The following is a 27087-nucleotide window of genomic DNA, read 5'->3' as shown; positions in this document are numbered from 1 at the left end:
GTATTCCAAACCTTGCTAAACCTGTCTTTGAACAAACTGGGGACAGGAACAGGATATTAAAGAAAAGGCAAGCTTGCTTTGACAGGACTGCCTAAAATGAAATCATGAAGAGGTACTCATAGTAGGCTTTTTAAAGGCTGCCCTGTTGACTCTAATTGTGTGCTTGGGAAAATCTGGTGAAACTAGAATTAAAACCAAGCCACACAACTAGTCTGTTTCTGTGTTTGAATTAGGATGGGAACTACTCAGCAGGCCAGCCCTAACCTCCAACCCACCAGCCAGAACAGAATTACCCTGAGCAGATGGTAAACTTCTCTTTTGCCTTCTTTACTGGCACATAGTAATTGACTAATAAATGTTTATTGATTAATCTTCTGTGATTCCCGATTCCAGGAAAGGAAGTGCTATTAATTATCCCCATTTACAGATAAGGAAATTGAGGCAAATGGAAATTAAGTGACTTGCCTAGGCTGTGGTCAAATTTGAACTCAGGTCTCTCTGACTCCAGGCCCCTCCTCTCTATCCATTGTACCATCTAGCTGCCCCTAGCAAAATCTGTTTATTTATCAGTAGCCCTTCAGGAAGTATGCAGCCAGCTGTCCCCATTGCATTCCTGTTCATTTGTGGCATAGTAAGTGTCTGGATTTAACTATAAGCTTCAGGTATAAAAAGTATTCCTAGACACTGACCATTACACCCTAATCAAACAGGATCCCTACTTTGCCCTCCTAGAAACTGAAAAAATCATGGGGACAGAAGTTGCCAAGCTCCATACAGAAATCCCCCAACCCTAGAGAGAGGGATCTTGGGTCTCTGATCAGGTGCAAGCTGGGACAGGAGGAAGGGCTATAATTGGATCCAGGATATCGTCATGTTACTGGAGCTGGTCACTTTCCCTCTACTCCTGCATGAATGCTTGGTGTCAGAGGAGGCTGACCCCAGCCTTGAAGACCTAGAGGCTATGGAGTCCATTATATATAATACAGCCAGGTTTTTCCAACCTATTTCAGGTTACCTTACTTCTGAGGCACGACAAGCCCAGCTCAGCTCAGCAAGTGAGCTTATAGCAATTGTCAAGGCCTCCCTGAAGAAAAGGACAGAGTCCACATTTTCACTGACTCACCATGAGGTCTTTAAGATTAGGACAACTTGGTCCGTGAAGCTTTGAAGTTTCCTTTAACACCCAGAGTTAATATCTCCTCAGGTGACAGGGCTTAGTTCTAAGAAGAACTTTCTTTAGGAAGGGGCTGGAGGCCCAGGTTGAAATTTGATTTTTGGTTCTTTTTTTTAAAATAGGTTTTTTATCTAAGTTTTTTGGGGTTTTTACATCACCATAATTTCCCCCAATAATCCTACCAAAATTCCCTCCACAGTACCCCAGAGTGCAGTCTAGATAACATCTATACACACACACATACATGTATACGTACATACATGTATTTGTGTATGTATATATGTCTGTAAATATATATGACCAAAAGTGTGGAGGGGGGAGGGATCAGCAAAACTGATCAATACAATAAAAGTGTGAAACATGTGCAATGTACCACATTTATGGTCCTCCTACTTTTGCAAAGAGATGGGGTAGGGGTGTCTCCTCATAACACATTTTGAGCCAATATTCCTTGTCATTTTATAACATCTCCCTTTTATGATTGTTCTTTTCTTTTACAGTTTTGCAGTCATTGTGAGCATAGTTTTCTTGGCTCTGATCATTTTACTTTGCATTAATTCCTGTGGATTTTTCTATGTTTCGTGTACTCATCCTGTTTGGCATATGACAGTACAGTCAGGCTCTTTCATTACAATCAATACTAAAATTTGTTTAGCATTTTCGTTTCCTTTCTTCCCCCTCCCCCCGGGATGCTGGCAAAAGGAGGCAATTAAGTGGCTCGGTGGATAGAGGCCAGGGCCTGGAATCAGAAAGACCTGAGTTCAAACATGACATGTACTAGCTATGGCCTGCCAAGTCACTTAACGCTGTTTGCCTTAATCCACCGGAGAAGGAAATGGCAAACCACTCCAGTATATTTGCCAAGAAAACCCCATGTACAGTATGGTCCACCAGGTCAAGAAGAGTCAGACACAACTGAACAACTGAACGACCCTGCCAATTGGTCAGAGTCCTGCGAAGAGTGGACAATAGCCTTCCAGCAAGCCCTCCATCTACAAAGGCACATAAGAAGCTGCCTTACAATTGAATTCTCACTCTTAAGCCCAGCCACCTGACCTATACTTTCTTCCCTCCTTTATCTGCTAATCCTCTGGCTCCTAAGCAAGAGGTTCGGAGGAGGAAAGGAGCAGGGATAAAGCCTCCCGGAGCTTTCTTTAGGGACTGCTACTCCCAACTGCCTCAAAGCTGATTTAGGAAAGAATAAGGTCATGGAGATTTGATCTGTCCATACAGCCAGTGCTATGGGCTGGGGGAATGGGAAAAGAAGGAGGGGAAGGAGATTTTTTTATTTGGCTTGGGAAGGCAGTTTGCTCACACCAACACAGCTTACTGTAAAAATGACCAAGAGATATGCCACTGTGCCATTAACAGTCTTATTCCAGAAGAATAAGACAGGCCTCACCCCCATTAGTACTATTACCCCAGATATTAGGGACTTCAGCACTGGGGAAATGAGTAGAGGATTTATTCTCCTGGGTGGGATCATAGCCCTTTTAGGTGTCTGGCTCTTTGTGAAAGTGGACTCTTGGATTTTACACCAGCTGCAGGCTTCCCTGGACAAGATCTGGGGGCTCAAGTTTTGTTTAGCATGTGGGGAGGCAGGGAAGATTGTAAAGACCCTTCTCACCCAGCTGAATAAAGGAAGCCCAAGGAAGCTCAAAAATCTCAGACAGGGATACTGAGTTACCTAGTCCAAATAAGAACCACAGTACTGTCACAAATCCCCCTTTCCGAGGTTGGAGAGTTTGAAATTCAATCAGCCACTCATTCTCAAGCAGCCTTGCCTTCTCCCATCAGCATGACCAATCTGCAGATTCAGGCTTCTCAATCCCTTCCAGTAAAACCAGATCCTACCAGATCTCCGGGAGCCTCAGAGAAGAATATTATAAAACACCACCACTTAGCAGACTTTACCAGTTTGGGAGGGGGTCTTATTCTCTACAGAATCCCAGTGCAGTGCCAAACGCAGGGGGCCCAGCAGACCCGAGCAGTTTTTCTCTTCTTCCCTGACAGTCCTTCATTTTTGTTGAGTGTATCCCCTCAATAAAGCTAACTTTACTGTATTCTTGAGAGTTCCTTGTTTCACTGTAAGGACTCCTTGATATTCTGAAACTTCCCAAGTCTATGCTAAAATTCAAGCCTGCTGTAAGAATTAAATAATAGCTAGCATTTGCTTATATAGAGCTTCAAAAGTTTGCAGAGCACTTCTCGATATTATATTCCATATTATCCTCACAACAGCCCTAGGAGACAGGGTTACCCTCGTTTTGTTTTTTTCAGATAAGCAAACCAAGACATTCAGAGATTCACTGTTTCACCCAAGCCAGAAGTCCCAGGGGCCAGAAAAAGCTAAGTGATTATGCATCAAATGGAAGGAACAGAATCCCCTTCTGTCAGGTATTCTGTTAGACTACCCAGTGGATTAAGCACCAGGTTGGTCAAAGGCACTGTGCGAGGCGGCCTACTGACAGACCTTAGTTCACCGCCAAAGAACAGTTCCATCTTTTCTCATGTATATTTTTAGCAGTTGGCTCAGAGAAAGCAAAGCTAGCCAAGTTTACTTTCTGATTCCGAGGTCTCCCCGGTTATCCTGAGTGCTGACATTGCTATGTCAGGGAAGACTTAGCTCCCCTTCTAAAGAAATGTTTTTCTCTTCATTCTTTCCTCCATTAGACTGGGAGATCCTTGACAGAGTTATGGGCTTTTGCTAGCATCACCAGCACTTAGCACTATGTCTGGCACATAGTAGGTACTTAATAAATTCCTGTTAACTGTCTTCTCCAGTGCCTAAAAAAATAATTCCTTTGTTCTTACAGGAGAAAGAGGAAGAAATGGTCAATCAATCAACATTCATTAAACACCTACTATGTACCAGGCAGTGTGCTGAGCCCTGGGGAGCCAAAAAGAAGCAAATGACAGTCCCTGCCTTCATGGAGTTTATGGGGAGAAAGTATGCAAACAAATATATACAAAGCATGTTATGTTTCAAGGAAAGTCAAGGAAAAGGGAAAGAAAGAAAGACAGAGAAAGAAAGAAAGAGAGAGAGAGAGAGAGAGAGAGAGAGAGAGAGAGAGAGAGAGAGAGAGAGAGAGAGAGAGGAAGGAAGGAAGGAAGGAAGGAAGGAAGGAAGGAAGGAAGGAAGGAAGGAAGGAAGGAAGGAAGGAAGAAAGAAAGAAAGAAAGAAAGAAAGAAAGAAAGAAAGAAAGAAAGAAAGAAAGAAAGAAAGAAAGAAAGAAAGAAAGAAAGAAAGAAAGAAAGACATAACCCTATAGGGGATTTCCAGACAGGGGAAGCCTTTTTCTTACCTCGACTTCATTCAGTTCTTTTTCCACCTTAACTATGGTTTGGAGCAGGGGCCAGGAGCCAAGCTACCTCGGTAAATTTTTCTTTCAGCTGCAAATGCAAGCCCCCGGCAGAAAGCTTAATGACCTTTCCTCCAGGTGCTCTTTAGCCTATAGCAAAGGGTAGGAGGGTAGAAGGAAGGAATTTTCTTTTCTTTCCCCCTGCCCTCCCCCTCCCTACCCTCCACCCAAAGAAGCAGGCCTGCCTGGGGTGAGCTGGCCACATCTGGCTCATTCTCATTCTCGCATGTCTAAACTCTAACTAGGGCCAGCTCTATTGTGTCAACAGGAGGCCTGTTGTGAATGGTGACAAAGTGGCCATGCCTGGCCTAGCCACACAGCTCTGACTGCTCATACCAGGAGGACTTTTACCCTTGTCATGCCCTCCACCTTGTCATGGTTCTCAGGCAGCAGAAATATTTACCAGGGAATTACAAGTCTTATAAATATAGTAGATAAATGCATCATTTGCCTCAGGAAAAGACTTGGGGAAATGCTTCTTGAGGAATGAGAAAGCAGATTTTAAGTTAACCATAATGTTGCGGAAGTGATATTCCTAAAACATAGGTTCATCCATGACATTCCCCTGCTCAAAAAGCTCCGAAGTCCTTACCATCTGATGAAATAAACATTCCTCTGCTTGGCATTTAATGCATTTCACTGCCTCACTCCAGCCTGCCCTTCCAACTGGAGGAATGAAAAAAGGCCACAAGAAGAAGCTAGCCCTCCTATCAGCCTAAGTGATATGGAACTTCCCTTCTAAAGACAAGGCTTGATATAGAAGAAAGAAGACGGGAACTGAAATGGCTCCCCTCAGCAAACATGGGCTTTAAGGTGGGATGGGAAGGGAAAGCAACAGTTTGGGAATTAAAAATTCACTTAAAAATGATTCACAGACAAGGTAAATTCCACGTGAATTGTCCAGTGAAGCTGGACTCTGGTCGATAAACACTGCTGAGAGCCAGGAAGGAAACAAGCATTTATTAAGAGCCTACTATGTTCCAGGGACTGTGATATATTATTTCATTTGATGCTCAGAATCATCCTGGGAGATAGGGGCTATTATGATCCTCATGTGCTACAGTTGAGGAACATGAGACAGACAGGTTTAATGACTCACCCAGGGCCACTCATCTAGAAAGTACCTGGGGCTGGATTTTAACTTAGGTCTTCCTCTCTTCAGGCCCAGCACTCTAGCCACTGAACCACCTAGTTGCTTCACTTTTACTTCCAATTCCGAAATCCAATGATTCTTTTGTTGTTTTTGTTCAATCATTTCAGTCCTGCCTGACTCCTGTGACCTCTCTTGGGGTTTTCTTAGCAGAGATACTGGAATGGTTTGCCATTTCCTACTCCAGATCCTCTTTTTTTTTTTTATAACAGATGAGGAAACTGAGGCAAATGGGGTTAAGTGACTTGCCCAGTGTCTTGAACTAGATTTGATCTCAGGTCTTCCTGTCTCCAGACCCTGGCACAATTCTACTTGCCTAGAATTTATACATGGGAGAATTATTCTGAGTTGAAGTCCCTCCTGACTTGGACCTCTCACCTTTTTAATCTTCTCATACTTTTTATTCCCCCATCCACCTATGCACTAGTGCAATCTAGTGACAAATGACCTTATTGCTTTTGCTTGCAAGACTCTCCATTTGACAGTTCTCTATGCTTGGAATTGTCTCCTTCTTTACATCCAACTCCTGGCTTCCTTCAGGGACAGCTAGATGGCACATTGGATAGAGCACCAGCCCTGGAGTCAGGAGGACCTGAGTTCAAATCTAGCCTCAGACACTTACTAGCTGTGTGACCCTGAGCAAGTCACTTAACCCCAATTGTCTAACATAAATACATAAAATGCTACCTTCTACATGAAGCCCTTCCCAATCTCCTTTAGTTCTAGTGCCTTCTTTCTGATGATTATCTACAATTTATCCCATATATAACTGATTTGTACAGCATTGTCTGCATGCTGTCTCTCCCACTAGTTAGATTGAGCTTCTTGAGAATGGGGATTGGTTTTTTTGACTTTTTGCCTCACCCTTGCTTAGCATCTCACCTGGCACTCAGTAGATGCTTAAAAAATATTTATCGACTTGAGTTACTTGAACCATAATTTCTAAATTTACTTAGACACATACTTTTTTCACTTTATAACTGTTGTCTCTAAGCACCATCTTTATTGCTTTAATAATTTCCATCACTGGACTATGGCTATAATCTCCTAATTGGCCTCTTTGCCTCCAGATTCTCCCCTCTCTGTTCCTCACCAGTGGTCAAATGGATGGTCCTGAAATAGCCATCAGAGTATGATCACTATTTTACTAAAAAACCTTTAGAGTCTTCCTCTTAAAATATAGAATCCACAACCTGGTATTATTTCAATCTCTACAGAACAGCTCCCACCTACCTTTCCAGTCATTGTTACATGACATTCCCCTTCAAAGACAACACTCCAAGTCAAACTAGCCTGACAGCTGTTTCTCATACCGGACATTCCCTTTCCTGCCTCCATGGCCCACATGTACTACGAGTAATTGGGTTTATTCTTCCTACCTACGCTGATAGGTCTGGTCCCAAAAGAACTGCTAAATTTCTCCCCCTCAGGATTCCAGGAAGTAACTCTGAGGAGCTGGAAGTAGTTTTCTTATGCCAGTAGTCTCCCATGTCTATAATGTACTTCTTCCTTACTTCTGTTCTCAGAATCCTTAAATTCCTTCAAAGTACAATTCAGGTGCCCCTTCCTACATATGACCGAATTTCCTAATTAGTTGTTAGTACTTTCTCCATCTTGAAATTATGAAGTATATACAAAGTGATTAAAGGATTAATAGAATACCAGTCTAGGAATCAGGAATACCGAGTTTTAAGTCCTGCTTCTGGCACATACTAGCTGGGTGACCCTGGTCCAGTCATTTTGAACCTCTTAGTAACTCGGGGCAACACTGAGATGTAAGATTTTAAAATCAATGCTGATCTGAATTTGTTTTTTTGTTTTGTTTTGTTTGTTTTTGTTTTTTGGCTATGCAATGGGGTTAAGTGACTTGCCCAGAGTCACACAGCTAGTAAGTGTTATGTGTCTGAGGTCCAGGGCTGGTGCTCTACCCACTGTACCACCTAGCTGCCCCCATGAATTTGTAGAAAGAGTTTCCTTATCTGGAATTCCCTACTCCAATGAAATTACTTATGTAATCCCAAAGTAATATAAAACATTTGCTTTTCTGTACACCTTGTAGGGCACCTAGGTGGTACAGGGGACAGAGCATTGGGCCTGGCATCAGGAAGACCTGAGGTCCAATCTGGCCTCAAACACTTGCTAGCTGTGTGACCCTGAGGAAGTCACTTAGCTCAGTTTATCTCAGTTTCTTCATCTGTCAAATGAGCTAGGGAAGGAAATGGCAAATCATTCCAGTATCTCTGCCAAGAAAACCCCAAATTGGGTCCCAGAGTCAAACAGAACTGAAATGACTAAACAACAGCTACATATGTTGTATCCCTTCAGTCAATCAATAAACAGTTATTGAGTGCCTATCACATGTCAGGAAAATGGGAATTCTTTGTGGGCAAAAGCTGCTTCATTTTTGTCTTTGTGCACCCAGTACCCATCACAGTGTTTTTGTTGCATATAGAAAGAAGACCTTTAACAAATTCTAGCTGAATAGTTTAGAACCAAAGAGTTGGCCAACTGTCCAGCAGCCACTATTTTGGAAAATTGTCTTGTTGATTTGATCAGAAGGTTGTGGTGTTTGACTAGTTTCCACAAACATCAAGAGAACTGAGTAAAAACAACCAAAGCAATACTTTTCAGCAAAGGAGCACTTATCTGAAACTGAAGTGAGTGTTCACAGCCCTTTCATTTGTCCTAGAGCCAAACCAACGTCCATACCAATGGACCGTATGAAGTTCAATGCTACATATACTGCTACTGATGAAAAAAAGAAAAAGAGCTTACAGGATGTCTCATTGGAGCACCTTGGGATGATAAATATAGTTAAAAGCTACAATTAGTATGAAATGTGGCATTTTGCTGTGGAGGAGGAATATGATGAAGGAGATTAGAATAGCAGAGCCAGCAAGGGATAATGGAAAGAGGACTGGGTTTTGATCCTAGCGCAGGTGTTTATTATTCAGGGCAAATCATTTAACTCAGTTTCTTCATCTGTAAAATGGGAGAGTGGAACAAAATGATCTCCAAGTTCGTTTACATCTCTGAAATTCCTTGATTTATAATAATAAAATAACATACTTATAAAATAAAATACTTAGCCCTTTGAGGTTTGCAAAGTGAAGATCAGATGAGCTATTTGTAAACACACTTAGCACCCAGCACTTTGTAGGCACTATATAAATATTAATTCCCAGTAAACAAGCTTTTATTAAGCACCTACTAAGTGCCAGGCACTGGATTTAGCAATGGGGGCTACAAAGAAACACAAAAGACCTCCACTCCAGGAGGCACAGACAACACACAGACAACTGTGAACAAATTACATACAGGATAAGTTGTAGGTAATCAACAGAGAGAATGGGAGGCGAGGGAGGGGGAGATTAGGAAGAGCTTTGGGTAGAAGATGGGAACTCAGCTGGGACCTAAGAGGAGCCAGGGGGGGTTAGGATGAAGAAGGAAAGAATTCCTTACTGCCACCAGTGAAGGAGGTTCTATCACAGATGAGGAAATTGAGGCCGAGAGAGAATTGATTTCCAATTCCATGGAGACATCTAAGGCAAACTGCCAATTATGGTTGATTAAACACTTGTCTTTCCAGGACTCTTATTAAGAATTTTAGCGTGCCAGGGAATTTCTCCAAACTGGCACTTATGTTCATGGAAGGATGAGTTGTAGTTATCTCCTGGCTCACGGAGAATGAAAATTAACTAAAAACTGAGAGCTTCCTTTGTACCATGTCCTTGTACCTGGGATTAGGAAGAGATTTTGCATTAGCACATGCCTGTGCTGTGCTGGATCATTTTACAGAATGTCCTCAGAAGCACATGCCTCTTCAAAAAATAAAGCTGGTGATGAATACAACAGAGGCTGTTTCTCCCTGAAAATGCTTGCAAGGAGTTTAGTCAAAAGGAATAACATAAATGTAATGAAAAATCAAAACCTAACCTTCTTAAACTAAGCTACTGACCTTGGAAATGAAACAGTGAAAGAAAAAGCTGAGGTGGAAAGGGATTCAGATGTCAAGTTCAGAAGGTTGCGGTAGATAGCCCTAAGGCTCTCAATTCAAAGAGTTGGGGGAGAGGGGTTGTAAAGATAATTTGCACACTCCTGACCTATTCCTTGACTGAGATGGGAGTGGTACATTGCTCCAGAGTTTAAGACTTTCTTATCAATTGATCAGTTTTGCTGATTTCTCTTTTTTTCCTTAAAAAAACCCAGCAAACTATTATATGGCATTGACTCTCAGGAAGGGGCTAGGGGTGGGATGTAAAAATACAAAAGGTACAATAAAATTATTTTTTTTAAAAAAGACAATTGCTAAGACTTGTTGGCATTTTTGAATGAGAATGATGAGGATGGGATCTCAACTCAGGAACCATATGTTGAGGTCTAGAGGTTTAGGGGTCCTGCCCGAATGAATTCAACCCAAGCTTTCTTTCAATCAAAGACAAGGTTTATTAAAGATACACAATTTTGGCCAGATACTTAAGGAGTCTGAACATTTGTGACCTATTGGCCAAGTTCTTAAGGAATCTGAGCACCTTAATGGAGACAAGAGGGACCTTATATACAGAAAGATTGTGGGAGGGATCTAGGAAGGATCTCGATGGGAGTGACTGGGAGGTGGAGAATGGGGTCTAGATAGGATTATGGGTGGGAAGTCACTAGGGGCAATCGGGAAGTAACAGAATTGGGAGATTGGGCATAGCCACAATGAAAGGCAAACTGAGTGAATTACAGCCTCAGCAAATGCCAGGGATTTGGGAAAGTCCAAGGATTTTCCTTTTTGGGGTCCAGATCCCAAAGACATGGTCTTTACCTTTTAGGAGTTCAGATCCCATCCTCCTCAGGAATGCAAATTTTTAAAATGTAATTATTTTAAAAATGTATTCATTCAACAAACATTGAGAACCTCATATGTGCCTGAGGGGCAGTGGAGATATAGAAGGAAAAAGAAGACACGGTCCCTTAACCCTGCCTTCACAAGTAGTTTGTAAACTAGTTTAGAGGTGAAGAACTATAGACAGGCTTGAATAATCAATCTTGAGTCCAACTGGTCCAATGTATAGCAATGTGGGACAAATTCTACATTGAAAAAACATATAACAGGGAAGTGACCAAACTAGGGTTAACCAAGGAAGGTTTTTCAGAGAAGGGGAATCTTAAGCTCTTTTTAGAAGATGAACATAGGTTCATTTAGAAAATGGGGGAGGGTATAAAAGACAAGCATGAATAAAGTACTGAAGGAGTAATGAGCCCAGTACAGATGACTCCAATGGTAATGTAAAAGGGGAGTTTGTTGGAAGGTACAGTGGCCCTCCATGGTATCTACCTCAAAAACTCAGGGGTATCACCTAAATATTCTTAAATATCTTCATTTTCAGATATTTAAAAAAATATGGCTGATCTTATGATCCAATGATAGATTATTAGCTAATAATCTATCAGCTAGAAATCTGTTATACCCCTTCTTCCTTAATGAGTCTTTGGTATTCACTATCCATTATCACAGACTCAGAGTTTAGGAGGACCTTGTAGGTCTTGACCTCTTTATTTCACAGATAAGAAAGCTGAGGATCCAGAGAGTTTAAGTCAACCTTCTTGCTGTGGTTCAGTCCTGTCGGACTCTTCATGATTCCATTTGGGTTTTCTTGGCAAAAGTATTGGAGCAGTTTTCTATTTCTATTCCTTTTCTAGATCATTTTACAGATGAGGAAACTGAGGCAAATAGGGCAAAGGGACTTGCCCAGGGCCACACAAAGAGTTAAGGGTCTGAAATCAGATTTGAACTCAGGAAGATGAGTCTTCCTGACTCCAGATCCAGCACTCTATCCACTGCAACACTTAGCTTCCTCTTATTCTTGCTAATTTGGTTGTTAAGCTTGTTTCTATGTTGGTGAAGATGTGCAGAAGTTAAATCAATAGCCTCTCGGGTGTCCTTGAGGTGGGGAACAAAGCTATAAATTGTCTTGGCCAAACAACAATTTGACCCAAAACAATTTCTTGGCCACACTGACTTTCCTTTCCAAGCATATGGATTAAACTGAAAAACAAAAATAACAGACAGGTTTTCTAGAATGTATTGGTTTTTGCCATAACACCTTACCTTAAAATTACTTTCTGAGAACTCAGACTTGTATTTACCAAACAATAGACCAATCTGAACACAAACATGACAGTGCCAATAGAAATATCTCCCACAAAGGGATAAAACAGAAATATGTGTAGTTCTGGGATGTGGGAATTTAACCATCATAGTCACAGATTCAGAGGGGGCTTCCACTCATTATTTACTTGTTGTATAGTTATGTCCAACTCGTTACAACCCGTTTGGGTTTTCTTGGCAAAGATACTGGAGTGGTTCGCCATTTCCTTCTCCAGTGGAAAAAGGCAAAGAGAAGTTAAGTGACTTGCCCATGTCACACAGCTACTAAGTGTCTGAGGCCAGATTTGAACTCAGGAAGAGGGGTCTTTCTGACACCAGGCCTGTCACTTTATCCATTGAGCCATACAGAGGACATTTTAGAGTCAGAGTAAGGAAACGATGGAGGCAGCTGGGTGGCTCAGTAAATAGAGCACTGGACCTATAGTCGGGAAGATCTGAGTTCAAAGCTGGCCTCAGACACTTATTAGCTGCGTGACCCTAGACAAGTCACCTAACCCTGTTTGCCTCTGTTTTCTCATGTGACCAATGAGCTGAAGAAGGAAATGGCAAACCTCTCCAGCGTCTTTGCCAAGAAAACCTCCAACGGGGGTCACAGAGAGTTGGACATGGCTAAACAACACTATCCAGTCCGTAACTCAGGAATACTGACAAGCATGAGAAGAAAGAGCAGGAAAGAACCTCCTAGGGCAGCTAATCAAGCCCTTTCATCTCACTGAGAAGGAAACTGAGGCCCATGGACATTGAGTGACTTGACCCAGATTTGAATAAAAGTCCTCCGAATTCAGTACTTCTGCTTTCTGATGACCAGATTAGCTGAATTCAGAAAGGTTCAGCACCAGGGTGAGTCCAAAACAATTCCTAAGAACAATCTCTGCAATCTAGAGGCTGGTGATCCTTGTCAGTGGAGGGTGTGCCCACACTGTTGAAACCTCAGCTCACCTCAGGTTTATTATCTTATCTTGTGAGTTTCTCCTCTCTGTCCCCTCCTCACTGCTACTAAGGGCATTTTTGTCCTTCTTTTATCAGCGTTTAACTCAGCCCCCTTTGCTATTTTAGACACTTAATGCTTTAAGATGGTGTTAAAGATTCCAAAAGATTGAGGCAACCTCTTCAGATAGATCAGACAAAGTACCTCAACCAGGGGGATGGTGGGACCAGCTGGTACCAGCTTTAAAGCTGCTTGTTAAACTTTCAACATAAGCATTGATAGCTCAGAAAATGGCAAGTGCTACAAATCAGGGTCTAATTTACTATCTTATTGATTGTCTAGACCTTAAAAAGTGATGGGAGGCAGGCAGCGAGGTGGCACAGTAGATAGAGCACTGGCCCTTGAGTCGGGAGGACCTGAGTTCAAGACCAGCCTCAGATACTAGCTGGGTGACCCTGGGTAAGTCACTTAACACTATTGCCTAGAAACAAAACAAAACAAGAAGCAATTAGAAAAAAATGTTAATAATGTAGATTAGATTTAAAAGGGTATCATGGGTACATTCCTTTCCCTACCCCAGCCCCTAGAGTATCAGATCTTAAGCATAACCCTGCCTCAAACTTTGGCTTCTTTGGGTCAAAACTGAATTATGGGTCCACATTATGATAACAAAATATCGTTATGTCATGCTTGACAGTTACAAAGGACTTTCACATACGTGGTCTCACTGGATCCTTACAGCAACCTCTTGAAGTAGGGAGGGAAAGTGTTATTATCCCCATTTTCAAGATTCTAGGAAAGGACCCTAGTGCGAGCCACTGATGAGGTAGTAGAGGTCCGGAAGGAAAGATGCTTTTTGGCATTGCAGAATCCAGGTCTGCTTACATCATATCTAGAGCTCTTCTCGGAACACCACACTGCTTTTGGGGGAAATTTGTTTATGAGAGGAGGAAAAGCAACATGGTATGGCAGAAAAGGTCCTGTATTTGAACCAGAAATTCCTGAGTTTAAATCCTGATTCAGCTATTCACTGTCTGTGTCACCTGGGGCAAATTATTTCCCCTCTGTAGACTTTGGTTTCCCCATCTTCACAGTGAGGAGGAGGAGGTAAAGCACATAATCACCGCCAAGCTCTTAGTTCTGTGTTTGTGCTCATTAGAAAGAGCATTGCCATAATGTGGATCAGGTGAAAAAAACTCAGAATTATTGGACTGGAGAAGAAAGGACTTGGTGATATGTGACAGCAGCTCAATTAGAGCTGTCCAAGAGTGGAATGAGCTTTCTTAGGACATAGTGAGCTCTCTATCAGAAGAGATATTCAGTTAGGGGCTGAATTGTTGAGGATGTCCTAGGTGGGATTTGTCTAAAGATGTGTGTTGGATCTCTGAGGTCCTGTCCTATTCTAATTATACGAAATTCATGAGGACTATGGACTGCTGGGACAACTCAGGCCTTAGGTATGTCCATTTTATCTTTTTTTTTTTAATTTTTAATTTAATTTAATTTTTTGCTTTTAGGCAATTGGGGTTAAGTGACTTGCCCAGGGTCACACAGCTAGTAAGTGTCAAGTGTTTGGTCTGAGGCGGGATTTGAACTCAGGTCCTCCTGACTTCAGGGCTGGTGCTCTATCCACTGTGCCACCTAGCTGCCCCTCCTTAGGTATGTCTAACAAAGTGATGTAAACACATAGCTAAAACAAAATGCTTTAGAGAGGCACAAAACAAAAAGATGGTGACATTCAAGGGAGAATATAAATTCCTGAGGATGGGGTGAGAAGGAGGGTGCCTTGTTATTAGCTTATTCCTTTGTTGCTTCAGTTCCAACTCCTTCCAGCCTTCACAAAAACAAGGGCCATTTTCTCAAGAGGACTCAAATGAAAATATGAAGAGATTTGTGCAAAGCAGTCCCTGTCTTAGAAAAAAAAATTCAGCATACAATTTCTACTCGTGCTATCACCCTAAACTCGTATACTGAGGGACAAAGGATCATTGTCTTCATTTTATAACTGCAGAAACTCATCACAGGGTCACAGATTTAAGAGCAGGAAAGAACCTTAGAGATCATTAGATCCAAACTTCTAATTTTTACAGATAAGCAAAAGGAGGCTCAAGGGGGTTGGGGGACTTTCCTAAGGCCCCATGGCTTGTAAGTAACTTGAATTGAATCTCCAAGTCCAGCACTCTTTCCAAGAAAGAATGGAAATTTACCAATTACCATAATGGCTCATGTTGTGCTTATAATTGGAAAATCTGCAGCTGAAAATTTTTGCAACCTCTTGTACACTCAATGTTGGATTTGGAATCAGAGACCTGGGTTCAAAATCTGGTTCTGAAACTGATTATCTGTATGACTTTAGGAAAATTATTCAATCTCTTTAGATCTCATTTTCTCTTACCTCTTAATTGAGAGGGTTGAACTACATAATTCCTTAGTTCCCTTTGGGCTCTAAAATTCTATTATCTAATAGAGGTTTGTGGCTGGGCAAACAATGGTTTCTTGGATGGGAGCAGTGCCAAGCCATCTAATCCCAGACTATTAATACAGTAAGAGACCTTAGAGATCACCATGCCCCACCCACTTCTTTTATAGATGAGGAAAATGAAGACCAGAGAGGGTAAGGGATTTGCCCAAAGTCACAAGAGAAGTTAAAGGTAGAGGTTAGGGCTGGAACTCTTTGTCTCCTGAATTATTACACTCTCTTCCTCTTGAAACTACTTGGCATATTTACTTACTGTGCATATTTTGTTTCTTTCCCCTCAGAAATAATAATAGTTAACATTTATATAATGTGTTTTCTGTTGAATCATTTGATCCTCACAACAACTCGGTGAATTAGGTGCTATTATGATCCCCATTTTACAGATAAGGAAACTGAGACTGAGAGCGATTAAGCGATTTACCTAGGGCCACACAGCTAGCAAGTATTTGAAAATTAAACTGACCTAGGCAGCTCAGCTGGTCCTCTATCCCCTATTCAACAAATTTGTCAAAAAAAAAGCACCTCCCTTTTTAAAGTAGGGACTTTAGAAATTGTCCTCACTTCTCCCCAAACCCCAGAGTTTAAAAGGGGGGGAAGGGAATCCTGTCTCTTTTCTAGAAGCAAGAGCAACTATGTGACAGATGTAAGTTCACTTTGCTCCACCCCTTCTCTTTTCTCTTAAACAGAAGGGCAGAGGTTTCCCTGTGGTCTGCCAGAGTCATTTTCAAGGTTTCCAGAGGACAAGCGAGACCAGGGCAGTCTGGACAGGTGCTTCCCAACTGCACCATGAAGCAGCTTTCCTCTGTAATCTACATTCTCATCAGTCTCGTCTTCCTGTCTTCGTTCTTCCTCACAACTTGCTTAGCAGGTAAAATTGTGGGGTTTATTCTCCACAAAGGAGGGAGGGAGAGGGAAGAAGGGAAAAAACAGAAAGAGAAAAGGAGGAGGCTATTTGGCCCAAGGAAAAAGGAAACAGGACTTTCCAGTCAAGATGGAGCTGGGGATTGGGGAAGGGGATGTTTTTAGGTTTAATTTATTGTTGACAAAGATCAAATTCCCAGACCTCACCTGGAGCATACTGATAGATGTGCTGATATTTCTCTTCTGAAATGTATTCAGCTTTTGTTTGCTATTGCTAAGAGCAAAACATAAAAAAAATAGTTTCCCCAAGTCTAACAATTTAACCCCAAAGGATTTTTTATTTTGTTACTTACCAGTAGCTTCTCTTTCCTTCCCCAGGGGGTCAGTGAAATCACTCTTTTGGTCAGTCTCTACCTCCAATGTGTCACTGACCCGAGTCTCCCAGAGACTGTCAGTAGAGGGCTAAGGAAGGCGTCTTTCTGCTCTGTGTGGAATGAACTGTGTCTGTCATCTAAGGGCCAGTTTAGTTTAATTCTGAGAAGCTCATTATCTCTGGGCTGGTCACCAGGTGATGAATTTGTTGGTTTTGTGTTTGGTTTTTGTTGTTGTTGTTGTTGCCACCACTGGCCAATAGTAGACTATTATATTGTCTACTAAAGCATGGAGGGGTTGAGATCTGGATCTTAGTTGGAGGGAGTACCCTCACCAATGAAATCATAGATCTTTTGGAAGTATATATATTTATTTAATCATCTCTCCCCCTGCCTCCCTACTTGAAGTGCTTCCTGCTTACAATATTCAAAGCCCCCTATTATTTCTCTTTTTCTTTCAAATTAATAATCCTTTGAATAGCACATACCTCCAAGTGCTTTCTCTAGTAGACTAGCTGATTTATTCTTTATCTAAGACCGATAAAATGAGATAATAACCTCATCTGACAAGTGGAAAAAACTAATGTACACAGAGATTAAGAAACCTCCCTAGGATTAATTACTCTTCATAACAACAAAGGATGATAAGGGGAAGGGAAAAGAAGGGGCAAGGAATAAGCATTTGTGTAGTGCTCTCTGGGTGCCATGCACTTTTTAGAATATAGGTCTCAGAGGTGAAAGGGAAACTAGAGATTACGCTTATTTTACAGATGAAGAAACTGAGGCATCTGATTTCCCTGTTTTCCAGGATAGTATTCCATACCAGCTACTCTTAAAGTGTAGTTTGAGGAACCTTGGGAGTGACTGGTTCTAAACAATTTTCATAATAATACTAAGACATTTCCATTTCTAACACAGTAAATATCCATAGATATAATCCACACAAAACAACAGCTCTTTGGAGGGGGTAGAGACTTTAGCAGCAAATTTGTGATGGTCTGCAAAACTATTACTAATAGAAATTCTTACTCCGTCTTTATAAATTAATATGTTGTGCATGTAACTTCAAACAACAATGAAGCTGAAATATCACTACTTACATTTTGAAAATCACTTCTAAAATACAAAATGCTGGTTACAGCCTATTAGCTACTCCCTCTGTGCCCCCCTTCATTCTGTCTGCTCACTCCTGTACATGTATTTGTGTATACACTTTTCCTTATATATAGTCATTACTGTTTTGATGGCTCTTTTATTCACTTTTCAATATTTCATCTTTTGATTCTGTAACACTCACAAGGCATCAGATCATTCTCCCAAAACGTTGTGCTGTTACAAAGAACTTGTCCAGGGCTTTTCTATTGGAACTGTGAATTTGAAAGGGCTTGGTTCCCAAACTACTCTTGGGAAAACAGGATGAGGTTGCACTCATTCAGACAAATGTGATCATACTATCTCCTTTTACTTACAATTTCTGCCAACTCTGTTTAAAAGTTTTGCTCTTAATGTAAAAGATTTTTATTATGTACCCCAGCAGTAAAAAAAAAAAAATTTAGAGCAGTTGACATCTGGTGTGTATTATTTACTCACTTACATATTATGTACATCTATTACTGGATTTTTGTTGTTGTTGTTGTTAGGTTCAGTCACATCTGACCCCATTTAGGGTTCTTTTAGCAAAGATACTGCCATTTCCTTCTCCAGCTCATTTTACAGATGAGGAACTAAAGCAAACAGGGTTAAGTGACTTGCCCAGGATCATACAGATAACAAGTGTCTGAGGCCAGATTTGAACTCAGAAAGATAAGTCTTCCTGATTCCAAGCCCAGTGTTCTATCCATTATATATTTTGTAAAATATTCACAAAAAATATAAATTTTAAAAAGATGATAAAGATGAAAGAAAAGATTCCACTTATTTTAATTCAGTCAGCAATGGATCTAGGTCCTTGTTTTCTCCCCAACTCTTCCAGGACTGGCTTTTCACTTTTACTTATTTTTGCCAATTTAATAGGAGTGAAGCAGTATCTCAAAATTTTAAAAATGGCATTTCTTTATGAAAAAGGTTTAATGATGATTTGCAATACATTTTTCCACATTTCTAAATTTTCCATTCACTTCTGTCGACCCTGCTTTAATCAATGGGGACTGGATGTTGCACTTGATTTAGAACAAATTTCTTATAAATTTCAGGTAAAACATGTGTGTGTGTGTGTGTGTGTGTGTGTGTGTGTGTGTGTGTGTGTGTGTGTTTTAGAGGGTGCCTTCCTGTGTCCTCCTCTGTTAAATCCCTGACTTTTGCTAGGTCCTTTCCTACTGGTCTTCCCCTCTCAATTGCTGGAGGGGTGGGGGAGGTGGTATCACACTCAATCTTGACAGGACAATTGGTCCATCTGCAGTATAGTTTTGCTGAGAAATACATTACCCTCTCATTTTTTTTCCTCCAAACATCAAATCTTTGCCTCTTGCTCCCTTATCACCACTTGTCCTCCCTTATTCTGTCTCTTCTCTTTCTGTGAGTCCTTGCAAATCCAGGGGTTCCCAGACTTCTTCAAGTATAGTCAGAAAGGTGAGGATTGGTTTGGCTTCATTACAAAGTAGACAGGAAATAACTGCCAGGAATGTTTATTGTGGCAAGTGGTTGAGAGAGCCATGACGTATGATTCAAAAGGTAACATGACGGATTTGTAACAAACATGCCAGAATCTGAATGTGTTTTGTCCTGAAAAGCAATCATTGTGGAAGACTATTTACTAGTTCTAATGATGCCGCTCATGCTTAAAACCATTTTTGAAAATTTCCCATTGGAATTGCCTTTACAGTTTGTGACACATTTCTTCTAAAAACAAGCCCCAGTGGTAGCAAATCTTAATAACAGTAATTGGAATGACAAAATAATAGTAGCAATAATTACTAATAGTTGACCTCGTGCTTAAGGTTTGCCAAGTGTTTTATATCATTTTGCATCATTTGAAGATGGAACTGATTTTTTAAAACAACTAATAAACATTTGCAATTAATAATGAATAAGGTGGGTAAACCAGGGTAGATCCTTGGTTCAAAACCATGTCTGAATATAAAGCAATGAGATACTTCATTTTATGGTTTGTAAAATGACTCTCAAGCTACTTCTAAGAGAGGAGTCCTAAAATGTTGAGATCATCAGAGATGAATGAGATCATGTAAGCAAAGCATTTTTTAACCATGAAGCAGCCATGTAAATTGCCATTAGTAAATGTACAGATACCTGGAGAAGGAAATGGCAAACCATTCTAGTATCTGCCCAAAGAAACCCCATATGGGGTCATGAAGAGTTGGACATGGCTGAAACAACTGAACAACAGATGTGCATGTACACAAGGTGACTTTGAAAGGGACAATACCTATTTGGATGTAGAAATTCTGTTGTTTTTCAATCAGCCACTTTACTTGATAGCTGTTTCCAGTATCAAAATGGTTGATCATTGCATTGATCATAGCTTTTAAGTCTTTCCAACTTTTATATTTGTAAAGTTATTACTATATAAATTGTTTTCCTGGCTGTGTGCCCTTCATTCTGTATCAGTTCATAAGTCTTCTTAGGTTTCTCTAAAGACATTCCTGACTTTTCTTGTGGCACAATACTATTCTATCACATTCATATACCATAATTTGTATACTTTTCTTCTGATAGACATCCATTTAGTTCCACCACAAAAAGAGCTGTTATGTCTGAAAGTCTGAAAGATTCATCTTCCTGAGCTCAAACCTGGCCTCAGATATTTACTAGCTGTGTGACCCTGGGCAAGTCACTTAACCCTGTTTGCCTCAGTTTCCTCATCTGTAAAATGAGAAGGAAATGGCAAACCATTCCAGCATCTTTGCCGAGAAAATCCCAAATGGGGTCATGAAGAGTCAGACGTGACTGAAATGAATAAAAAACAAGAAAATAATAGTGGCATCAAACCCATATCATCTCCAACATACTGACTGGAGCAGAGAATCTGGGTTCAAATTTCTGTTCTGACACATATCAGTGACTTCAGCCACTTCAATTCAGTGTTAGTTCCTTCATCTCTAAAATAACCGGGGTTAAACTAGATGGTTTTTAAGGTTCCTTCCAGTTCTGAATCTAGGACCCTATAAACTACCACTTTTCCTCTTTAGCTGACTCTCCCCTTCCAACCAACCCATCCTTGCACTTTTCAACTGCCATATTTCCCTAGAATCCTTTGCACCAGAAATCATAGTCGGTGCAACTAGGCCCCCTACCACCTGGGGTTCTATCCCAGACCTGCCCCTAACAATGAAGCATCTGGGGATCCACAGTGTTAGACCCTTAACTCTTATACTGGGAACGCAAGGTTTCCTTTGCATAGGATTGCTTAGAGAGTTCCCACATTCCATTCATAATCCTGGAATAATCAGGATTTGCCTTTCTGCAGGAAACATAATATCACCAAATGACTTTGGCTTCACATAGGTAGGAAGCTATTTTCCCTTTACTTGGCAAAGGAGACAGGACCAGTCAAGAAAACAATTTTTATCAGACAGGTGAAAAGAGTTGGGAAATCAATCGCTCCTACCCCAAATACTTTTTCTCCCGTCCACCCTCATGCCTTTCAGGTGTAAAAAATTTATGTCTGATTACATCAACTAATTACAGTACTTGGGTAAGACATTTGAGAGGCTTGAGGTGGAATAACACAAAACTTTAGTTAGAACAACAGTTTCATGTCTTTGGCTAAATAATAAGTCCTTTTCCAAACTAGTATTCCACTGCTGCCTACAAAAACCAATGTCCCTGAAGGACACAGTGTTCTAAAATGGAAACTTGGGAGCTTTCTACAGCTTCCTGCCATGCCAAGAAAATAGGATGAAAAGCATTATAATGTCTTGAAGGGATATCTTCAGAATTTATTTCTAGGACTAAATCTACTGGGGGAAACACAAATAATATATTTATGTTCTTCTCATCATGTATGCAAAAAACTTAAATCAGTAATCTGGGGACATGTCCTTTTCTGTCTAGAGCTGCTTGACGGATTGTACCCTTAAGTGCCTACACTAATCCTGAGGAAATGTCAGGGATTCCTTAATAAATATTTACATTCCATTAAAATACATTTAATAATGAATCAAATTTGTATAGTGAGTTATAGTCACAAAAAACTTTCATCTACATTATATTATTATCTTGCAATCACTGACTACAAGCAAGGGTCCTATAACCTCAGACCCCAGGCATGTCCAGGAAGATAAGAAATAGCCTGAAAGGTGGTGTCAAGGCTGAAGGACTAGTCTGATAACCTAAAGTCCTCATTGCTCAGCCTTGTATATGTTGTGTCTAAAACTTTAAGCAGCTTGCAATACAGGCTGACTTGAAAACAAATGGCAAAGCTGATGAAAACACTCTGGGCTTTTGTTTTGATTTTAGTATCAATCTGTGAGAGGAAATATTGAGTAATGAATAGACTGCTGAAGTTGGAGTAAGGAAGACCTTATGGCATTTGAATCCATAAGACATTTGCTAGCTACACGATCCTGGGCAAGTCACCTAATCTCTATGTATCTTGGGTACATAGAGTATATATTATTGGGTACATTGTGTACATATTATGTAGTTATAAACTAAGTTATAGACATTGATTTGCATTGTTGGAGGAATTTTCCAAACCTAGAGTGCCCCAGGCTGATGAAAATCTCAAATGTTCATTAATCTGCAAGAGCTATTTAATAATCTGCAAAACATAGGAGGTGGACTAAATGACCTCCAGGGTTCCTTCCAACTCTATGATTAGAGTTTATAGGGTCAGACTGGATTAGAAGGTAGGTACTGCAAATATTCTACCCATTTTACAGATGAAGAAACAAGCCCAGGATGTTGATTTGCTTCTGGTCCTGGAGCTAGCAAGGGGTAGAGCTAGGTGGTGAACCCAAGTCTACAGGCTCTAAGTCCGAGGCTTCTTCCTCTACCTCTCAGGCTGACAGGTCAGAAATGTGCTTTGAATGAAGCCAAAATGAGCTTGACATTGGCTGTTAAGCCAAAGAATTCAATTTCCTTAGAACTGACAAGCCTTTTACAAAGTCAAGGTACATTTGTAATAGCAACAGCTGTGATCCACCCCACCCTGAATCTAATAGTCTCTGATTTCCAGGAAGGATTAGTAAATCTTTATCTGAGGGCAATTTGTTGTACTGATTCTGCCTCTCTCTTTTGTTCTTTCAGAAATATACAACTCATCTGTTCCTTCTCCTGTGCCAGACTCGGCATTCATACCACAGTGCTCTGGTAAGCTTTCTACAACTGCTGGAACTCCATTGGCTGGTGTTTAAACCTCTCCATTGTTTAAGTCTCTTTATTGGTAGAGATGATTAATAGGTGTCCCCAGTCCTAGGTGGGGACCATTTAGCATCTTGTGGCCCTTTCTGCTCTTCTTGTGCATGAATCTAGTTTCTCCCTGTTCTCCAAAAGAAGCCTAACAGATTGCTGAGTCTGTCTTCTAATCTACATTCAGGGTTGTTGGGTATAAAATTCCATGGGGAACCTAACAATCCAGTCACCTGATATAACTTTGGACAAAATGGAGGGGTGATTAAAATACACATTAGGGAGGATCTCAGAATGATAGAATCTCAGGGTTGAAAGGTACTTAGTCCAATCTACCCAATGCAAGAGCTTCATTTGTAGTATTTTTGATGTGGTCACTAAGCCTCTATTTAAAGATTTCAGTGGAAGGGAATTTACTACTTCACAAGGCTGCCAGGAACCTATAGCATCATAGAATTGGAAGGGACATTAGATGTCATCTAAAGTCATTTTACAGATATGGAAAATGAGGCAAAGCAGGGTTAAATAGCTTGCCTAAGGTCATTAAAATCATGAGTGACAGAGTCGGGATTTGAACTCAGATTCTCTGACTCCAACTCTATTATTCTTTCTAGTATAGCATGCTGTATTCCTTAGACTTCTGTATCCCTTAGACTTCCATCCATTGGATGCTAAAATATTGCTACCCTAGACACTCACACAGGTGACTGTGTATCTGGAAAGTTAGTTTTCTCATAAACATTCCTTGTAATTTGCTGGAATCTAGAGGCTTTTTAATTTTTTTAATTTAGTATTTTATTTTCACCCAGTTACATGTAAAATATCTTTTAACATTCATTTTTAAAACTTTGAGTTCCAAATTCTCTCCTTCTTTTCCTTCCCCCTCCACCTCCTGTAATTGAGAAGGCAAGTAATTTGATATAGGTTATATATGTGTAGTCATGCAAAACATTTCCATAATAGTCATGTTGTAAAAGAAAACACTGACCAAAAACAAAAAAGCCTCAAGAAAAAATAAAGAAAGTAAAAAAGTATGCTTCAATCTGTATTCAGATATTATGAGTTCTTTCTCTGGGGACGGATAGCATTTTTCATTATAAGTCCTTCAGAATTGTCTTGGATCATTGTGTTGCTGAGAATAGCTAAGTCATTCATAGCTGATCATCTTACAATATTGCTGCTACTTTGTACATAGACAGTACATTTGATTTCACATCAGCCCATGAAAGTCTTTCCAAGTTTTTCTGAGAGCATCCTGCTCATCATTTCTTATAGCACAATAGTATTCCATCATAATCACATGCTATAATTTGTTCAGCCATTCCTCAATTGATGGGCATCCCCTCAATTTCCTATTCTTTGCCCCCAGATGAGAGTTGCTATAAATATGTTTGTATATATAGGTCCTTTTTGTTTTTTATCTCTTTTGGGATACAGACCTAGTAGTGGTATTGCTAGGTCAAAGGGTATATATGGTTTTATAGCTCTTTGGACATAGTTCCAATTTTTTTTTACAGAATAGTTGAATCTGGAAGCTGGAGGCTTTTGCTGAATATGTAATATCATACTTGTCATGGCATCAGTTGGAGTGGGGTGAAAGTGCGGGGGCAATGTGGAGCTGGACATAGTAAATATTGAATACTAAAAAGAACCATAGAGTTGGAATAAGAGGACCTGCTTTGAATTCTAGCTCAATAATTTAAAATTTATATAACTTAGGCAAATCACTTAACTTCTTTGAGACTCAGGTTCCTCATCTCTATGACAAGGGGAACTGGACATCTAAGATGCCCTCTAGCTCCATGCTCCTATAATTAAAACGTTAGAACATTATCAGTAGTTGATTATGAAGTAGTAGATTTATGCCTTTCCTGACAATTTTCTCTTCAACCTTCTTTAACTTATTTTGTTATCTTTTTTTTTAGGAGATAATCTCACCCTAAAATGATTTTTAAAACCTAGTTAGCCTTAGGAACAAGGGAATCAAACATACTTTATTATTTACAGATATTTAAAAACAAACAAATGGGAATATCTCCCAAGGAACCCAGAAACTACCATATAATTAAATTACTAGATGGAAAATAGAAGTGTGAATTTATACACATTTCACTGTGCTGCTAATTGATGGTTCTTACATTAGTGGTGAAGTTGAATGAGAGGTATTATTGTGGGCTCAAACAGCAATTTTTTGCCTGTTTATGAATAGGTGGAAGATGAGAGAAGAAAGTACTACAGTTTTCAATAGTTCAACCATAATCTGGTCTTTGGGTTCAGATTAGATACACACGGACATTTGTTGTTTTCTATGACACACAGCAAAATAAAACTCTTGTTCTAGGGCAGGCCTTACAAGTAAGAGTTAGAAATCCCTTTTGTCTTTCACTGACTGTGATCAGTTAGCTCCACTTGAGGCCAAGATTTTAGGGGCTTGATTTTCTTATAGATTCCTTAGTTTGCCCTTGTTCCACATGACTATAGCTCGGACACTGGCAAGCTCTCTCACAAATATGGCTCATTTATGGGGTAGGGGAAAGGGGGGACTGGGAAAATTTACAGATAAACTAGACAAATTCACCCCCACTCTTAGAATAACAACTCATAGTCCACATTCTTCTACTCGCTGTTCAGTAATATCATTTTGGTTCATAGAGGGAAACTCTCCATCTCCCATGGAGAGTGACCATTGAAATTAAGTGATATTTAAGTGGGCAGGAGGAAAAGGAAGAAGGATGGTGAAACGCGTCTCTTTTTCCTCTTCAATAGATGCAGATTTCTGCTCTAAGGCTGCCCAGTGCTGTAAGCATGGAATGGATGAAGATGGTTGGATCGCAGCAGCTATTGGTTGGAGTCTCTGGTTTCTCACACTCATTTTGCTCTGTGTGGGTAAACTCAGAAAGATAACACCTGATGACTCCAAGTACACACAAGCATGAAATTTGGGACTCCATAGACAAGGCTATCAAACTCCACCAGTTTTCTAAATGAAGAGAATAGTCTTGAAATAAGATTCAGCTTGCTTTTTAAAGGCACACATAAGATGGAAATGTACAATTTCAGCAAGGATAATAGTACTTTCACATCTAGTTTCAAAGAGTTACTATTTGGCCCTGATAGTTTTCCTTTCTCTGTAGTTTAATATCAGAATTATTTCCATTAACGTTTGTTGAATTGAATTGACAGGAAGAATTTATGAAATATCGTTTGTGTTCCCAGCACCATCTTGACTTTCAAGGACACAAAAAAGGAATAACCAAGAGCCATTCCTCAATAGATACGAACAAAAGATATGAACAGTTTTTGAAAGACCTGCAAATTATAAATTATATTAATTGCCATTCAGAAACTTTGTCCAAATCAATAATAATAAGAGAATTGCAAATTAAAACAACTCTCATCCTGAAAATTGACCAACAAAACAAAAATGAAGATTTGTGAGAAAAAAGGAATACTCATACACTGTTGGTAGAGCTATGAATTGATCCATCCATTTTGGCTTTCCATTTGGAATTATGCAAAAATGTGACATCACTGTTCATACCTTTTGACTCAATAAATCTTTCTACTAGACATATACTCCAAGAAGTTCAAGGATGAAAACAAGAGTCTCAGCAGGACTCTTTGTGGTAACAACAACAACAAACTGGAAACAAAGTGGAGCAAAAGTAAACTGGTATATAAATGTAACAATTTCTGCTACAATAGAAAGGAGAAAAGTCACAAGAAGGAACATGAGCTTTGAGTGACTGAGAAAGCAAAAAAGAAATGGTACCAGAGAACAGATCAGGGAATATACTTGTCTTCCTTTGACCAAAGGGGGGGGGGATACTAAGGGAGAATGTCAGATAAAGTGACTGTCAGGTAGTTTTGTTTAGTTGTTTTTCTTTGTTACAAAGAAGGGTTTGATAGGGGAGAGGGAGGGACAGTGGTATAGACCTAGAAATAACCGTGATGTAAAAATACAAGTTATCAATAAAACATTCTTTTTTTTTAAAGTACCAAACGATTGGGTTCACTACAAGATCCAAAGTTATTATTTTCCTTCCCAGTCCAGCTCTTCCTTCTGGAATAATGCTTTCTGTTAATCGTATTATCATTCTTCTAGTCATTCAAGCTTGAAATTTAAGAGGCACCTTTGACCCTCCCTCCCCCACAATTTCTAAGTCCAATTGTCAAATCCTGTCCATATCTTCCTGCAAAGTTGACTCCCCTATCACTACATTCTATTCTCATTATCACTCCCTCTAGGTCAATCCCTTGTTATCAACTGATTGAATTCAGTAGCCTCTCCTGGAT

General features: G+C 40.1%; 2 protein-coding genes across 3 annotated transcripts in view; one reads left to right on the top strand and one right to left on the bottom strand.

The window, feature by feature from the left end:
- The window catches only part of ATP6V0A4 (ATPase H+ transporting V0 subunit a4), a 75754-nt gene extending 59096 nt beyond the window's left edge, over positions 1-16658 (bottom strand). The window contains exon 1 of one of the 2 annotated variants that reach the window (XM_020998123.2): positions 16465-16658. The gene's annotated coding sequence lies outside the window, so the exon portion shown is untranslated. Of the gene's footprint in view, positions 1-4479; positions 4646-16464 lie in introns of those variants that run through there. The other variant, XM_020998122.2, reaches the window with a different exon arrangement.
- On the top strand, positions 15923-26465 carry TMEM213 (transmembrane protein 213). Its single transcript, XM_020998124.2, has 3 exons — positions 15923-16118; positions 22690-22752; positions 25558-26465. Exons 1-3 carry the CDS (start codon positions 16037-16039, stop codon positions 25725-25727), a joined length of 315 nt encoding a protein of 104 aa, XP_020853783.1. The 5' UTR covers positions 15923-16036; the 3' UTR covers positions 25728-26465.
- Positions 26466-27087: the final 622 nt, after the last annotated feature.

This window comes from Phascolarctos cinereus, unplaced genomic scaffold (genome assembly GCF_003287225.1).
Source record: "Phascolarctos cinereus isolate Bilbo 61053 unplaced genomic scaffold, phaCin_HiC Scaffold_1;HRSCAF=81, whole genome shotgun sequence".
Classification (NCBI taxonomy): domain Eukaryota; kingdom Metazoa; phylum Chordata; class Mammalia; order Diprotodontia; family Phascolarctidae; genus Phascolarctos; species Phascolarctos cinereus.
The sequence above is the reverse complement of the archived record's forward strand: the minus strand, read 5'-3'. Positions and strand labels throughout refer to the sequence as shown.